At 48.0% G+C, this 17,747-nt stretch overlaps 1 protein-coding gene across 4 annotated transcripts in view; it reads right to left on the minus strand.

Annotated features, from left to right (window-relative positions):
- Positions 1-17,747, minus strand: part of Gmap (Golgi microtubule-associated protein) — a 31,551-nt gene that overhangs the window by 4,543 nt on the left and 9,261 nt on the right. For 2 of the 4 annotated variants that reach the window (XR_001452475.2, XM_002133380.3), the window contains exon 3: positions 386-3,096. Coding sequence is in view for 3 of the 4 variants with exons in the window: in XM_002133380.3 (XP_002133416.3) it covers positions 386-3,096 (2,711 nt within the window). In the remaining variant the exon portion in view is untranslated. The remainder of the gene's footprint in view (positions 1-385; positions 3,097-17,747) is intronic. The other 2 variants (XM_033383598.1, XM_033383597.1) reach the window with 2 other exon arrangements.

Raw genomic sequence — 17,747 nt, forward strand, 5'->3', positions numbered from 1 at the left:
CAGCATAAGGGCGTCTTATATAAGGTGGCAGCGTCTCCAATCGATTACAGCAGCGTGTACAATCAATAGCGGAAGCTATAGTCGTCGGCAATTTGTACGCCCTGATGTGACGCGGTGGGAACAGGTGGGAACAGGTGGGTATAGGTGGATGGCGGATGGTGGATGGTGTGGCATGGTGAATGCAATTAGTGAGGTGTTTGCGGTACCGTCCGGACTCTGTCACGCCTCGTGTCGCTTATCGTGTCGCACTATATACCATAACAGAATGCAATTAGCATTCCAAATGTCTTCCCAAGGTGACCCCGATCCCAGGCCAGGCCAGGCCAGGCCAAGCCAAGCCAAATCCCAATCAGCAAACCCTGTCCCGGTCCCAACGTAACCTTACCTGGCTGAAGTGTACGCGGTGCTCGACTTGGAGACCTCCTGCTGGAGGACCGTCAGCTTGGTGCGCGACTCGTCCAGCTCGCGCTGCAGGTCCACTGTCTCCTGGGTGTGCAGCTCCTCCACCTCGAGGAGATGGGCACGCAGCCGCTCCAGATCGCGTTGGACGCTTGCCTGCTGCTCCTGGGCCTCCCGGGCCGCCTGGGCCTGGCTGCTCTGCTCCGCCAACAGGCTCGTGATGCGCATTTCCGACTTCTCCTTGAGCTCCTGCACTCTCCTCACCTGCTCCTGCAGCGTATCGCGCTCGCGGACCAGCTCGGCGACCTGCTGCGCGAAAGGCTGCAGGCGCTGGATCTCCTCATAGTACTGGGTGTTCTCCGCGTGCTTCTGCTGGACCGCGTGGATCAGCTCTATCTTCTCCTGGCTAAGGCTGTCGTAGGTCTGCTGGACCATTTGCTTCAACTTATCCTCGCTCTGCTGAAATGTGCTCAGCTGCTCGTCCCTGGCCTGGACCTGTTCTGTGAGCTGCTCCAGATCAGTGGCCTGCTTCTCCAGCTGCTCTTCCTTGGCGTGGACCTGTTCTGTGAGCTGCTCCAGATCAGTGGCCTGCTTCTCCAGCTGCTCTTCCTTGGCCTGGACCTGTTCTGTGAGCTGCTCCAGATCAGTGGCCTGCTTCTCCAGCTGCTCTTCCTTGGCCTGGACCTGTTCTGTGAGCTGCTCCAGATCAGTGGCCTGCTTCTCCAGCTGCTCTTCCTTGGCCTGGATCTGTTCTGTGAGCCTCTCCAGCTCAAAGATCTGCTCATAGTCTCTCCCTCCCAGCTGCTCGTCCTTGCCATTGATCTGCGCTTTGAGCTGCTCCAAATGCAAGCATTGCTCCTCCAGCTGCGCGTCCTTGGCATGGATCTGGTCGTGGAGCTTCACCAGATGGGACTTGTGGTACTCCTGGGCAGCGTGGAGCTCTTCCACCTGCCGCTGCATCTCTTCTAGCTGCGACTCCTTCTGGGAGAGCCTGGTCCGGCACTCTATCAGCTCCTGTTCCTTCTGGCCTCGGTCGTCCTCCTGCTCCTTCTCTTTCTCCGCCTGGGACGCCTCCGCATCCAGCTTCAATTGGAGCCGCTTCTGGGCTTCGTGCGCCGTCTCAAGGCGGCGCCTGGCCTCCTCCAGCTGGCCCTCCAGCTGAACAATGGTTTCCTCGTGGTGCTCCTCGATGGTCTCCAGCTTGTTGCGCTTGAACTTGTCCAGTTCGTTGAGTAGAACCTCGTTGTTCTTCATCAGATCGTCGCACTGAAGAATGTACTGCGAGATGTCTGCCTCCAAGGTCTTCTTCTCGTGATCGCTGATCCGCTGCTGGTCCTGCAGCTCCAGCAGCCGCTTCTCGGCGACGTCGAGGCGCTGCCAGCGCTCGCTCAGGACGCGGTAGGCCCGCTCCAGGCTCTGCTGCGGCGCTGCCGTGGAGAGGCGGTCCTCAATCTGGGCCTGCAGGAGGGACCGAAGCTTCTCCAGCTCGTCCTCGTCGTCCGCCTCGGCGTCGTCCAGGTCGGTGATCTCCTGCTTCTCCTCGGCAATGGCCTGCCGGAACTTGGCCTGGGCTATGCTGGCGTCCAGCTCCTGGCGCAGTCGCCGATTGTCGGCGCGCAGGGTGTCCATTTGCTGCTCCAAGTCGTGCGTGTGGGTCTCCTGCTCCGCCTCGGCGTTCAGCTTGAGCTCCTGGTTCTGCATGGTGAGCTGTTGCAGCTTGAACTGCAGCTCCAGCTGCAGCTGCTCCTTCTCGCCCTCGCTGATGCGCAGGCGGGTCTCCAGCTCGGCCAGCTGATCGCCCAGAAGGCTGGAGGAGAGCTCCTTCTCCAGCTGGGCGTCCTGCAGCTGGCTGTTGGCCAGGCTGAGCTCCGTGATGCGCGTCTCGAGGGCCACGAGCTTGTCGCGCAGCTTCTCCTTAGAGGGGGGTTGCGTGGGGTCCGGATCGGGGTCTGGATCGGAGCCAGAGCCGGAGCCGGAGCCGGAGATGGCATCCGCCTGTCGCACCACAATGAACTCGTCCTCACTGTGCTTGGTGGAGGTGGAGGAGCTGTTAGAGGACGACTCAGAGGTCTTTTTCTCCTTGGCCAGCTTGAGGTCATCCAGCTCCTTGAGCAGTTTCTCCCGCTCCGCCTCGGCCAGGCGAACGCGATCGATCAGCTCGCCATTGTCCGCGCCCCGCTTTTCCAGCAGCTCCTGCATCCCGGCCAGCTCCAGCACTCCCTGCTTCAGCTCCAGCGCCTGCTGCTCCAGCTTCTGCTGCAGCTCCTCCTTGGCCGCCGCCAGGGCACTCTCCGCCCTGCTGTGCTCCTCCAGCTGCTTCTGCTGCCGGGCAATGGCCATCTCGTGCTCGACCATGCGGTCCGCCTGCCGCTGCCTCAGCTCCCCCACCTGCAGCTGCAGCTGCTCTTTGCGCCCCAGCACATCCCGCATGGCCAGCTCGTGCTGGGCGTCCAGCTCCTCCAACGAGGCGTTCAACTGTGCGTTGAGCTGCTCCAGCTCCGCGATGCGATCGTTCAGGCGGGACACATCGCTGTTGCCCAGGGCTATGTCCACGAGTCCCGCCCCCGAGTTTTCTGTCCCGGCTGTTCCGGCTGCTGTGGCGTCTCCCTGTCCCTCGGATCCGTCGGCGCCGTCGTCCCAGCACTCCCAGCTGTCCTCCACATTCTGGTCTTCAGCGGCCTTCCGCTGCGGCTGTTTCTGGGGATTAAATCAAGAAGAAGGGATTGATGAGAAACGGCATTGGCTTAGCGGTGGATGAATATGTTCCGTGTTCAACGAATCAATAATCTCCTATTAGAAATAATCGCCTTAGGAATTGACCCAGTGAAACGGAACGGAATGGAGTGGAACACGGTTCAATGTTCCGTGGTTCAGATAATTACACAACAAATAAAAAACATCGGCGTTCGTTTGGAAACTCAAACCTCGTCCGTGTCCACGTTTTCTCCTAGCAATGGGAATGGAACTGATTTTTAGATCCTCCGAAAGTCTCGCCTCAATCGAAATACGTTAGACACTGACAAGAAAGATGGCAAAACGGAATTCCTTTGGGAAACTGTTGTTCCACTTACAACGAAAGTGTACGCACACCTACTATTTCAGGAAGTCAAATATCCCGATAGAAATGACTGGAATGGAACTGCGTTCTCAGTTTCAGATCTTCCACAAAATACCAAGAGATTCCATGAGTTCCCGGCACAACTGTACCCCGCCACACCTACTGACTGGAATGCGTGGAACTTGTGGGACACGTGGACCATGGGGAGCTGGGACATTGGAGCATTGGGGAATTGGGGAATTGAGAGGAAGTCATGCACCTTTGCGCATGCGTCGCCTGATTGGCGGCCCTCGCATCCTGCCTGCCCCTGCCCCTGGCCCTGGCCCCGCTCTGAAACATGGCTAGCTCATCAGCAAACCAGGTCAATTGGCAGACGCTAATGGCTACGGCCGGGGCAGAGCAAATGGGGGGACTGCGGCGCGGCGGTGGTGGCGGTGGCAGCGCGTGAGACATTCGCGCGTTAATGAGTTTATGGATGAGTTGAGCAAAGATGGCGGCGACAGAGCACAGACCGCTGACGTTGCTGTTGCTGTCTCTGTCTCTGTCTCTGCCACTACCTCTGCCGCTGCTGGCAGCCCCTGCGATAAGGTCCCAGCAACGAAATCCCCATAAAACCCATGACGGGACCGCTAAGCGGGCTAACAGCCAACAAAATGGCTGTAGAGGCCGTAAAAAACGTGGAAAAAAGTAAAACTGCAAAAACGAGCACCAACGGGAAACGGGCTACGAAATAAATATTTGAAATATGGTAAATGGCTAATTAAAATTGACTCAAACAGCGTCTGTGTGTGTACATATGTTATGTATCTGCATCGGTATACGGCGATGACTCATGAGAAGGGGCGAGAGAGGCTTGACAACGAACTACATAATGATTTAGTCGTAAATCAGGATGGGTGACGAGGATCGAAGAACGATTGGAAGTTGGGGCTAAGAGGTTACAGCTTTACAATGTATACGAAACTGGGGACCCTACCCTCCCTGCCCGTTCCCCCTGTTTTTCCATTAGATCTACGGCTGGACAGAGAAGAGGCGCGTACGTCCCTCCCTCTTTGGTTATCTTCATATTTGATTCATGTTTCTGTCACACCCAAGTACAAGTACACCCAAGCAGAGGATCCTATACGCTCCTAACCCCAATCCCGAATCCCATTCCAAGTATACCGCCAACAGATGTGAAACTTAAACAAGGAAAGCGTCGAAATCGGAGAGACAAAGAGAGACAGACTTCGACTTCGACTTGGTTTGGTTTGGTTTGTTTGTCCACCCGACATTTGTTTAGTCTACAGTCTACAGTTTCTACGGTTTCTACAGTTTCTACAGTTTCTACAGCCTGTACAGCCTGTACAGCCTGTACACAGTTTCCTCACGACGGTGTAATTATACCCTCTGCTGGGGTAAGGCCGTAGCCGAAAAGACACTTGTACAAACTGGGCTATCAGAGAATGGGTCATACATATGTAGCTATGGGTGTGAAAACACTTGTGTCTCGCGAACAAATATCAGTGAAATTATTCATGCTGCCGGCAACGGACTCCGGACACCAGTTTCGGGCCAGCGATCTCTCCCTCTCCCTATCGCGCTCCAGGCGCAGGCAGGGCCGAGCAATCGATCAACCTTCCGCCACCACAAACGGGTATGATATGATATGATATGATAGGTCTGTGCTGGTGTTAGTGTGCTTGAATTTCGGTGTGTGTACGGGCACGGGGGTGTATGGGAGACATGTACACAGTCCATGCCTAACGGTAATGGTGGCCATAAACGAGACCAGGCCCAAAAAGCCAAGAAACGATAAGATAAAATGATAATGCTCAGTGGGTAGGAGTGGGGGGGGGGGGGGAGGAGGAGGCTTAACAGGTTACTGCTGCACGGAGGAGATAGTACGGGGAGGAGGAGGCGCCTAGAAACAGGAAGTGGGGAAAGCAAATAGTTTCCCAGAAGAGACTTGTCGCCCCACAGCCCAGGCCCCCCACAACATGCCACAAAAGGGGTATTTTTAGGGAATCCAGCATAGTGGGTTAGGGAGGGACCTGGACCCTTATCAGGAAATACTTATGTATAAATAAACGGAGCGGCTTACTCGATCAATATTGAATTGAGATCGCTTTCGCTTTAGTCACGACCGCCTCTCCACTCCGGGCTCCGAGCCGAGTGACTTCTTATCTAATCGGTCCGTTCCTCATTCCACCAGCACACACACACACACCCATTACGAGTGTATCCATAGGGTGGTGCTCGACCACCCCTCGATCGGAGCTCCCTCGAACCTTGGATTGGCGATCGCTTTGGGGTTTTGTCTTTTTTGTTTATAAATAAACATTCAACGACTGTTGCCTCCTGAAAGAGAGCTCCGCTCTGTTCTCGGCTCGGTTCGGTTCGGTTCGGTTCGGTCTTGGATGGATGTTGCTGAATCCCCCACATTTGCCGACGGAACAATACCCTGTACGTGCTGTGCACATGTGCATGTACATATGTTCTGTGGGATGTGGTAATGGGACCCTGGGGAACAGCACTCTGATTCTGATTCTGATTCTGAGCCGTAACTGAATCTATCAGAATGCGCTGGGTTTGGCTTGGGTTTGGGTTGGGTTGGGTTGGGTTGGGGCTTGTGTCGCCATCGTTCTTTTGGGGTATTCGGTTTACTTTGTTCTCGGACGAAATTCAAACAGAGGGTCAGCGATTACGGGGAATTTTGCTGAAAGCTAATCGGAGACGAGGCTCGCAGAGCGGACCCAAGGAAACGATGAGAATGTAGAGCCGAGCTGGTAGCCATTCCCCACACAGAACCCCGAATGCCCTTGGAATGGAGCCAAAATACAATGTGGTGGAGAGTGGAGGAGGAACATAAGAATCTTGTCTCCCCCCAAGGAAGGCTGATGGGAACACTCAGGCACATAATGGAAAGTGACCAATTATTTGATAGCGGAAAGCCAAAGGCGATAAGAAATAAGTCGAAACGCGACCTGTGGAAAGTTCCCATATCCTTATCTAGGGAATTCCGAATCGAATGGCATCAAGTCGAAGCCAGAAACCAGCCAGAAAAAAAGAGAATGCCCGACCGGTCGGGGCCCAGAGCTTCAGGAAAGGGTATCCCCGCCGACAGACATCATAAAACGAAAGTACTCATCTCGCCTTTTATTTTCTTTTTTTGTTTCTGTTTCTGTTTTTTTCAGAAATCGCCATGAACAGCACTTCTCTCCACGTCCCTCCCCCTAGCCCCTAGCCCCTAGCCGCTAGCCGCTAGCACGCCCCTGCTGTTTCCAGGCCAACAAATGAGTAATAATAAAAATAATAATAATTTAGTTTATGCAGTGCAATAAAACCAAAAGGGAAAATGACATAGTTAATAAGAGGAGATGTCAAGTCGAGACAAAAGTCGAAAGTCAAGGCGGCCTAAAGCCGTCCCACAGCAACAGCAGCAGCAGCAGCAGCGGCCACAAAAAAAATACAATACTCAGAGCGCTCTCTTAGAACTAGCTCTTAGAACTAGGCCGATACATTTTGTGTGCGAACCAAGTAGAATACAATTGGAGTGCAACGGACTTGCAACAACGCTCCCGTCTTTTTCTGTATTAATTACCCTTTCGATCGATGTGATTTTCGATGGATCTGAGTGTGAATGATCAGTGCATTTTTGAACACTCCGAACAGGGGAAGTAAAGTCTCCCATCTGCACTGCAGCGACCCCTTGCACTGGTTCCCTTGTCCCTGTCCCTGTCCCTGCGCTGCGCTGCCCGACCCTTCGACGGCCATTCCACTTACAGTTACGTGTCAGCATTTGAAGCGATTTTCGCTTTTCGCTTCCAATTTCGGACTGGCAGCTCGGCAGAACTTGCGCCTTCGTTTTTTCCCGCGCTAGTCATTCGATAACTTTTTGTTCCAGTTTGCAGTAATTCTCACAAGCAAAAAAAATTGGCAAAAAAATGGCAAAGTAAAATTAAAATGGAGATCGGTTCATTTTCACTTGAAGACGGCGATGTTTGCGCGTTTTGTGCACGACAACGCGCGGTTGTAAGCAATTAAAACAAAGGCAGCCACAAAATAGGGGTTTAACCAAGAATATAAACGTTAACAGGAATGAGATAGTGTTGTTCTTTTGTTTTTTGGGTAGACAGTCTCTCTCCCCAGCGGGAGCAGAAGGGGTGTAATGACCAGAGAGACGGGTAGGTAGCCGGAGACGACTTTCCCGCTGCGCGACCGATCGAGGAATGAACTGAACGTGCAATGGGCGTTGAGTGAAAATAGCAAAATGCTGAGAACCCACATAGCCGAAGTTGACACCGAGACCGAGCCCGATACCGATACTGAAGCGCAGAGCCGAAGCTGCTGCCGGCGTGAGACAGAGATAGCAGCAGTCGCGGCAGCCGCGGCAGCGCAATCAGCAAGTTTGGCTGTGCATTAGAGCAGGAGGAGAGCAGGTGAAGATCGCTGCCTGCTCCCGAAGCCGGGGGCTCCTGTCGTCGCACCAGCGGCGACCCAGGCCACCGCTTTGGGGGTTTGGGGTTCTTCTTGTGCGCAAGGATAAAAGAGAGGGAAAGATTAGGTAAATGGAATGACATCCATCGTAGCCATACGCCATCCAGTATGTACGTATGTACATACCCTAAACACACACGTGTGCATGTCGGTAGTGTAACCATCTTCGACTTGCTCTCCATTTCAAAACTCAAATAATGCGCGTCGGCTATTTAACTTGAAATTAAGCGACGTTTGTTGTTGCTTTTATTTATTTTCTTTCATTTTTTCCTACTATTTATTTTTTATTTTTTCAGAATTGTTAATGTTTCTGTGTGTATGTGTGTGTGTGTGTGTGTTCGTGTGATGATGCAGACGACAACGTTCGCTTTATTTGCTCATTTTACTCACTTTGTTTGTTCTCAGCGGCGCGCTGTGTGTGCTCTCCGCAGCAGCGGCAGTCGGTACTGCGTTTGCCCAGGGTATATTAAATTAAAGGTAAGTCAGTCGGAGAGACCGGCCTCTACCGCCACACGGCGGGGCCAATGAGCCTTGCTGTGCATATGTTTTGTCATTTGGGTAGATTTTTCGATTTAGAGGCGCGTGACACTAAACAGTAGTTGGGAGAGGAACCAAACTATGGTGCCCGCAGAACGGTACCAACGTACCTTCTGTTTAGTTCACCTTGGTGCTGCACTGCATGTAAAAGTTCCTTTTAGGGTAAGAGGGAGAGAGAGAGAGGGCATACAGATGGGCTACTTTTTAAGAGAAAACAAACATACACTGCAAGCATAACCCATAGCCCCCGGGGGGTGTTTCTGCCTGTGAGCAGAAGACGAAAATGGTGTCTTTGGCTAGAAAGGGGCTCGCAGGAGTTATCCTCTCCTGGATCTTACAAGTACAGCGACGCTGTACAGCGTACAGCGACATGTCTAATTACATCGTCATGTAGATAGGCGGCGCACGAGTGTACGGGCTTTCCTTTGCGGCGTCAGCAATATGCAATGGAATACGTTGTATCTTTGTTTGTACATTCGTACATACATGTGTAGTTACGATAGGTTACTCATTTATCTGTGCGCTTATGTGTGTGTTTTCCATATGGCCACGTCGTTGGCTTTAAGCGGGCTGCCGCTGATTGTTGGTGAGGTTGTTGCTGCTTTTGTCGCAATCGAGCGTCTGTGTTTAATTAGCAGATAAAAATACAGCCAGTTTCATGAAGGTAGACATAGACATATGCGCTATGTACACACTAGCACTAGCACTCGGACTCGCACACACACACAGCCCCGGACACACTCATGATGGCCATCCCTTTCGCACCTTTTCGGTTTACACAATCAACAGTTGGCCCGCACACACACACACACCGCACAACGCGCACACACATGTACAGTCAGGCAAACACGTTGCAGGCGTTAATTAGTTTTGGGGCTTTTCTTTTATCAGCAATTCCAACAAAAACAGCAACTGTAACAGTAACAGTAACAAAACAAGAGAGAAAGAGGATCTTCGGGGGCGAAGCTTCAAATACCCTTCCAGATGCATCTTCCCTTTGGCATCTACTATACATACATATATGTATGCAAGTACATATGTATGCTCTATTGGGGGCTCATTCATGGAAGGATGCGAATGACGTTAATTCGCCCTTCTATACAGCTGTAGTTTTTCCTTGAACGAACGGAATGTTATAGGAACAAATACAAACTTCCAGATGGAAGGTTCTTACTATGTATGCATTTTCTATGTGTTACAAAAGTCTAGTCAAAATCATAAGAGTCGCACCCCCCTTTAAGGGTATATACGTATGTACATAGGAACAAACGTTTTTCTAATGCATTTCGTTCTGTTGCGAATGCAAATGGAACTGTTTCTCTCGCTTCTCCTATACCTAACTCCCCCCCTGCGCCACTGCCTCCACCGCTGCCTCTCTCTCTCTCTGTCTTAGCTCTATATCTGGCGCTAGCTCTAGCTTTGGTTTCCTTGTTCCATATCCATAACAATCAGGCGTGCAAATGGAGTCGGCGTCAACGTTAACATGCGTTAAGTACTGCCCCAACCACAGACCCCTTCCACCCGCCAGAGGTATGGTCGCTGCGGCGCCAATTGATCAAATCGGTTGTATAATCAGCTATTCCTCTTCCTCGTTTATGCTCTTCATCTTTGGCTACTGCTTCCATCTTCTCGTTCTCTTCGTCTACTTCTTCTTATTTATTTCTCTTTTTTCGGGGCAGAAAATGTTAATGGAAAACCTCTCGATGAAGACCTTCGATGTCGAGAAGTAAGTCCCATTCCATATTGAGGCCACCAAAAGCACCAAGCCAGTCAGTGGCTTAGCTTAGAGGAGGGGTTAGATGGGATTTGTAAGTCTTGCGACCCCCCCATTATTCCCATAGATCGTAATAGTAAATGAAAAGTCTTAAGCTTCACATTCATTTAATATCATCCCATCATGATATTCATGAGTCCAATAGTGCCATTGCCATTGAAGTCGTCTCCTTCAGGCGACGTTGAATAATTGAATAAACTGAAATGTCACTCCAGAGTTGTATGCCGATCCTGACACCCGTTCTGATAATACCACGACCAGTGACAAGGCTGGAACCACAGAATAATTATTACTAATTTAATTAATAGCTTATTTGAAAAATAACTTCCCAAACATATTCCTTCTGCTTGTTGGAAACGAGTAGGAACATTGTGAGTCGCAGCTAGGGCCGCGACTCTACATTTACACCCGATACTCAGTAAGCATGACTCCCTTCCGCCAGGGGGCGCGCATTGCACGATGAAGAGTATGTGAGAGAGAGGGAAGAAGTGGGCGTGTGGAAGGGGTTGCGTAGCCTCTGCAAATCGATTTTCTCATTCTGACCATAATAGTAATCAGATCTGATCCAGATTCAGCAATCTGATACATAGATTGATTTTCTCGTATTTTTAGTCCCCTTCAGCGCCTAATGCTCAAAGAATATAAGAGCTAGAGCAACGATGTTTTGGATCCAGACTTCTGTGATATGTCACTGCTACAAAAATATTTCAAAACTTTGCCCCGCCCACTTTCGCCCCCACAAAGGGCGAAAATCTGTGGCATCCACAATTTCGACGATACGAAACAACTAAAAACGCAGAATCGTAGAAGATGACTATATCTTCTAGAGTGCAAAATCTGAACCAGATCGTATAATTACTATAGCCAGAATCAAGAAAACAATTTCATTCTTACTCGCTCTGTCTCTCTCTAACACACAGGTTTCATGGTCGGTTTTGCCAATTGCAAAAGATGAGTTCAAGGATCTCAGAACCCATAAGAGCTAGAGAAACCAAATTTGGTATCCACACTCCTGTGAAACCTTAGAAACCAGATTATATAGCGTTATCGATAAATTTCTTATATTATATAATACTAACGATTTCTTGGGACGCATTTTCTTAACAGACTACCAGTCTAAATGTTTGTTCCAGGCAGAAAGATCTATACGAGTATATTCGTTAAAAGATATTGATCTTTGCGCAACCTTAACTCGAAAATGGACAGTGTGACTATCAATAAGATCACCCTGATCACTCGGTTAGAATGTAGGTTACACCCCCTGGCTACGCTCCTGCCTGAAGCACATATGTACATATGTACATCTGTATGTACAAGATGCTAACGAACTGCAAAGATAATAAATATTTAAATTGTATCGTATTTGCACACGTTCGATCAATATGTGGAACAGACTGCCCCAAACACATGGGATACGTGCATAAGTTAAAGAAAACGAAAGAGATAGAAATGGATATGTAGATGTAGATTGAGATTGAGATGAAGATGGAGATGGAGAGTAAGATACCAGATACAAATGCGGATGTGGATGTGGATGTGGATGCACGTTGATCAACGACAAACCTTCGACGTCGCCAGATCAACTTGATGTAGAGCACATCAAAGCCACGAAGAGCTCGTATCAGAATACACAACTAGAATAGAGGTTGAAGTAGAGATAGAGATAGAGATAGAGGCAGAGGAAGATGGACAAGGAAATGGAGGTGGCGATACATATATGGGTTTGAGGGGTATTGGTTCAGGGCCTGGGTACATAGCACTTGGAGAGCGAAGATCGTGTTAGGTATGTACCTAACCTGGTACCTGGCGGTGGTCGTCGTTAGAGATGAAGACCGAACTGCCGACGATTTCTGAATCGGTCTGGGCCTGGGTCTGCCTCTCAGTTGAAGTCTCTCCCGTTTTTTGTTGGCATTCATTTAACACGTTGCTGTTAAAATTCAGAGAAGAAATCGAATTCAAATAACGCGCTTCAATTCGGTCGCTCCACAACGTTCCACATTCACACAGATTGCACTCTCCCACGGAGGCAGATACAGATACGGATACGGATACGTATACGGATGCCGAAGCTAAATGTTTACCTACGTACTACATGCATATAAGAAGGCAGCTAAAGATAGAAGATAGAACTACAAGATGTGTCTGCTAAGGAAGCGCAAATAAAGTTGGGTCTAGAAAAGAAGACTGTCCTTGTTGAATCATTACTTTTATTCCAGATTTAGATATTAGGTACTCGTAGCTGTCTTAAATATTTCCAGATCTCGATCTTGCCTAAATATCATACGTATCTATTTACTTCTTTACATGTTCCTTTATAATCTGAAACTCTCTTCGACGATATCCTTAATACATTCCCTTCCATTTGTTTTATACTTCCTTCGAAAGGTACTCAAGGTAATTGTATTCGATAGTTTCCATGCAGTCTCCCCCCGAATGATCACTCTTTATCTCTTCCTGTACATCCAATGACAGCTACCTTATGGGTTGGTAAAATGGTTCCCATTTTGGGTCGACTGACATGTATTCAACGATAACTAAATGAAAAAATAAACACAAACAAGAAACCAAGAAACCAAGAAAATGCTTGAATTCGAGAAAAGTCAAACAAATCCCATATCAATTGAAGCCATGGCAAACAACCTCAAAAAATACGGCGGAACTGCCTTCTCCATAACATCGCTTCCTTACCCCAAGCCAATCTGAACTGCTGTCAAATGAATTGACATAAATTGAAAATATCAAATAAATAGATTCCCCAGGACGGAGGATAGACTGCAGACAAGATAGGTGGAGGTGGAGAGGTGAGCTTGCAGAAAAGATACATTATGGATAAGATACTTCCTTCAGTCAGTTCAGCTCTATGAAACTGTAGGGAACACACTCGTATATACCTAATACAGTTCCATCTCTCTTCCTCTATCAAATACTTATCGTTGTTATAGTACTAAGTTCAAAACTACGATTGCCGCTTACACTCATATAATATCCATCGAATAACCATCGCTTAGTCTCCGTTTCCTCCACAACATCTCCCGGGCCTATGTACCTGTTTTCGCTTGGAGGGCCATCTGGGCATGTTTGCCCTGGCCTCTAGTCAACAATTCAGCTACTAACTAATTGGAAAACCTCAGTGGAATGGGGTGGGGGAGGGGGCCTTACAGGGCAGGGTGAAAAGCTGGAAAAGCGCTGCGTGCGTTGACGTTTGCTTCGCTCAATTTGTTTGACGATTTTATGGACGGTGAGCCATTTGAGCGTTCTACTTTTTGTTCGTTTTTCAGTTTTCAGTTTTCAGTTTTTTCGTTTTTAGTTTCATTTTCTGCCACCGCAAAAACAAAAACCTATATATGTAGAAGGGCGGACTGCTTTCAGGGTCGAAGCTGGAGATACCCTCGCAAAGGGTATCTGTGCCTAGTCGTCCGATTGGGATTCGATTTCGCTGAGTGAACTTGTCAACACAGATTTCCCTGTATTGTATTGTATTGTATGTATTCCATGTACTTGCAGGCTTCTACAAGCTTTCAGCTTGTGGCCTTTGGACTGAAACACTAGGAACAGACGGAACGCCAGATGGATGTGTCTTTCCTGCTGTAAATGATGATCGAGCAAATGTACATCTGCACTTATTCAGACTGAAATGAATATCAGAACTAATATTACAATACATATCTTCGTAGAATGCTGGAAAATATATCCAAAATGTACATAATTGATATTTTCGACTAGCAGTTTCTTGTGCGGTTTCTTTTGTTAGGCTGAGAGATCGTCAGCATAGTACGAGCACGAGTACGAGCAGAACGTCAGTGTTGCCACAGCTCGAACATACTCGAACATTTTCCATTCGCCGTCGTCGTCGGCTGCCTCGTTGGCCATGTTTATGCAACTGCGCGACTTGCCAATAAAAATGGCCAAAACGCAGCACTTTCCTCTGCGGCCCGCTTCCCCCACCACCCCCTTCGACAGCGCTGCTCTGGCTGCGTTGCGACCTGGCCCTGCCCCGCCACCGCCACCGCCACCGCCCCCGCCCCCCCACCTGCCCCTGCACTACCCCGGGCTGTTAGCACTCAGTTTTCCAGTGCAAAAAGTCTGGGCTATAAATATATGGCCGCTTAAATTTCGTCATTTATGGCCTGACTGGCCTGCAAACGAACAAAATCTTTTCATAATTTAATGCTTATTAGCATTTGTTTGCAGTCGGCCAAGGAGGAGGCGAAAATTTGCAGGGGGAACATCGTTTCAGGAGGGTGTAGGAGATGGCACTGCGTAATTGCCAAAACAGACAGACAGACAGACAAACAGACAGGCGACCCAGAGCCATAAGCAGTTTCCAAACGTGGCCGAGAGGAAGGCTATGTGAAGCACAAGCAAAAACAAAGAGACAAAACGGCATGAAAAAGTGTTAGACAAAGAGTTAGAACTGCAATTGAAACAGCCGACAGGGGGGTAGCAGATCCGCCAACCTTCGGTGTAAATCAACCGAAAGAATGCATGCAAAAAAAAAAACGACAAGTTCGAATTTTCAAAGCAGATTGCGTGACAATTCTGATTCTGGCCAATGGATATATAAACTGAATTCACAGGCGCTGGTTGGGGGGGCTTGGCATGCAGCTAAAAAACTGCATGAATCCTCCTTATGGTGCTCCTAGTCCATGGAGAGCACAAAAACACACCGGGATTCCATAGAAGGCTTCTAATGAAGGCTAGTTCATATTTCACCCATTCACGCGAAAAGCCGCATTGAAGTTTTCCACCGAAAAGACCCCAGTCCAGCTTTTATATTCCGCACTATTACCATATTGAAAATGCGGTTGGAATATCATATGTTTACTGGCATTTTTCCATCTCATATTACTCTGTTCCAGAATCTAAAAGTGGCTTACGTATTTTTTTGTGTGTTTATTGCAGTCTGGGACTCCAGATTCAAAGACTCCTCCATTGCTGACCATAAGCCTTTATTTGCCACAACTTTTCTTCATCTGTTGCCATTTCATGGATAATTTCATCGTTTCCGTACAGGGTGCGCCATCTCTTATGTCGTTTGTGTCACACAGCGCTCATCGAAGTATCGCCTATCCATCGTGCTTTGAGTTCAGGTGAACACCTACATATGTGTGATGCATAGCTTAGTATCGCGACAAACAGCTGGCACAGACAGCTGTTTGCTTATACTTTAGGCATAGAAATAGAAATATCAAATCTGGACGCCCAGCACCACACACCAAACAATTTGGAGGGAATGGAGGTGAACGGAGTGGATGGCTCAGATGGCGATAAACTGTACAGAAAGAACAGATTTGCAACATTTCTTCCATAAAACCAATGTATTGAGCGAAATTCATAAATTTCTAACTAATGTGGATTTGTTTACGGTATTCCTCTTCTTCTTATTCTTATCGATATGTCGGCTATCGATACAAGCCAAAAGCAGTGAATCATGATCCTTGAATTTAGGCGTAAAAGTCTTTACTAATCGGCACTATTGTATCAGACTACCATCACTGTGCGCTGAGCACATTTGAATATGCATTTTTTCAAATATTTTTAGCTTTTATTCAGACTTGCTTTTGAAAACAACATCAGTTAAGTGGCCTTTATCGGACACAAACAAATGTTCTCTTTTTGCTGCATTTTTAATCACCTTTTCGATCATCATAGCGATGATTTCGGCACGAAGCTTTGCCCTGAGCAGGCGTTAACTTAGCTTTTCAAATAACCCCACAGTGCAAAGCGATCCAGTTTCCAACACTGGTCTACACAAGTCAGTCGGTTCACAATTGTCAAAGTTATTCAATGTTTCAATGTTAGTACATGCCAACACAAGAGACGGTGCACCCTGTAGATACTTGTAAGTAAATAACCAACTTCCATTTATGTTCCTTTTTTTGACATGTCGCGGTTCTGATTTCATTTCTCCGATAGTTAACTCGATTGATCACCCATCGTTATCAATCACTGCTTTACTAATACGTTTTATTTCGACATATCAAAAGGCCTTAAAAAAAGATGATGCCATCAATTAATTGGAGTTACATACAGGATACAGATAAGAGATTTACTTAAAAATTATACACGAAAATTCACCGTCAAACAGGATTTTCAAAGATTAAAAAAAGAAGTGTCATATATACGTTATTAGAATTCAACGCTTCGCTCTTTTACAACGCCTTCTCAAGCATTCTGTGACACCTGTGATCATCCCTTATTTTCATAAATTTAATATTTGAAATACAGTGTTCCACACCCTCCCCACTGCTTCAATTTTTCGAACTTTTTGATTGGTTCCTACTTAATTTATTGCTCCAATTTGTAACTTTTTGTTATTATTATTCATTACTCGCATTCTACGACATTCATTTCACAGTTCCCCTTTCTTTTCTCCCCAAGCTCGGATTCTTCGGAATCCCCCTGGAAGTGACCGCCTCTGCCGCCTCTGTCAGCATGTGCATCTACCAGTACTTGTGCGAGAAACTCTCAGAGGAGGAGGTGTTCCAAACAAATGCAATTACATACGAAGGCTAAACGCGAGGCAAATTGAGCAACTTAGAGAGAGAGAGAGAGAGTGACAGAGAGAAGCTGCTCGAACAGCAGCTGCATCCCAGGCAGCGCCCAAATGAATAGAGAATCGGTTGTGGAGCCAAAACCACAGGCACCCAACCAGTAAGCCACCAGCCCAATTCTGCCTTAGCCCCTTCCCGAGCCGCATTTGGGCCTTAAAGTGAGCGGAGCTCATTGGAAACACGCGAGTCTAAATGGAAACGGAAATGGTTGTGGATGTGGATGTGGAAGTGCACGTGGAGAGAACAGCAGCAGCGCCATCTGTGAGTTGAGTTATGTGTGTGACTGTTTCTTTCTCTTTCTACTTCTCCTTCTCTGTCCTTGTGGCTGTGCATCTATCTCTGTGCCCGTTCACAGGGTAGCAAATTGATTTTGACCAAGATTCATTTTCAGATCTGTCCACGTTCTCTCTCTCTCTCTCTCTCTCATTGTTGTTGCAGCTCCAAATGCATTGGCATTTTCCATTTTCCATGGTGCGACTGCTGCTGCTGTTGCTATTGCTGGAGCCTCTGGCAGTTAGTGAAAATTGTCCGCTCGCTTCGCTGATTGTTTATAGAAACGTACGGCAGCCGTACAATGTCAGTCATCAGAGGCAGCCACAGTCACATATAACAAGCAAGAACAGCACCCGATCATGGTGTTGCGTCAGGGAGATACCTGGTACTCAGACTGGGATATAAACTCAAATGAACATTATAGGTTCTAGGTTAGGCTAAGGTGGTAGCGGGGGAGAGGTGACGAGCCTTCCCCAGCTCACTTGGACCTGTTAAAGGTCCCTTGAGATAAGATCTATCCGCACGATACTCGCACTGCAAACCGGAGAAAAAGAGACGGCATTAATGTCGCAAACATTTGCAAAGATTTACCCGATCGTGTGGACAATAGATATACCTTGATGACATCTTATTAAACTACATCTTATCTTAAACATATGTATGTGTTCTATGA

This window comes from Drosophila pseudoobscura, chromosome X (assembly GCF_009870125.1).
Source record: "Drosophila pseudoobscura strain MV-25-SWS-2005 chromosome X, UCI_Dpse_MV25, whole genome shotgun sequence".
Classification (NCBI taxonomy): domain Eukaryota; kingdom Metazoa; phylum Arthropoda; class Insecta; order Diptera; family Drosophilidae; genus Drosophila; species Drosophila pseudoobscura.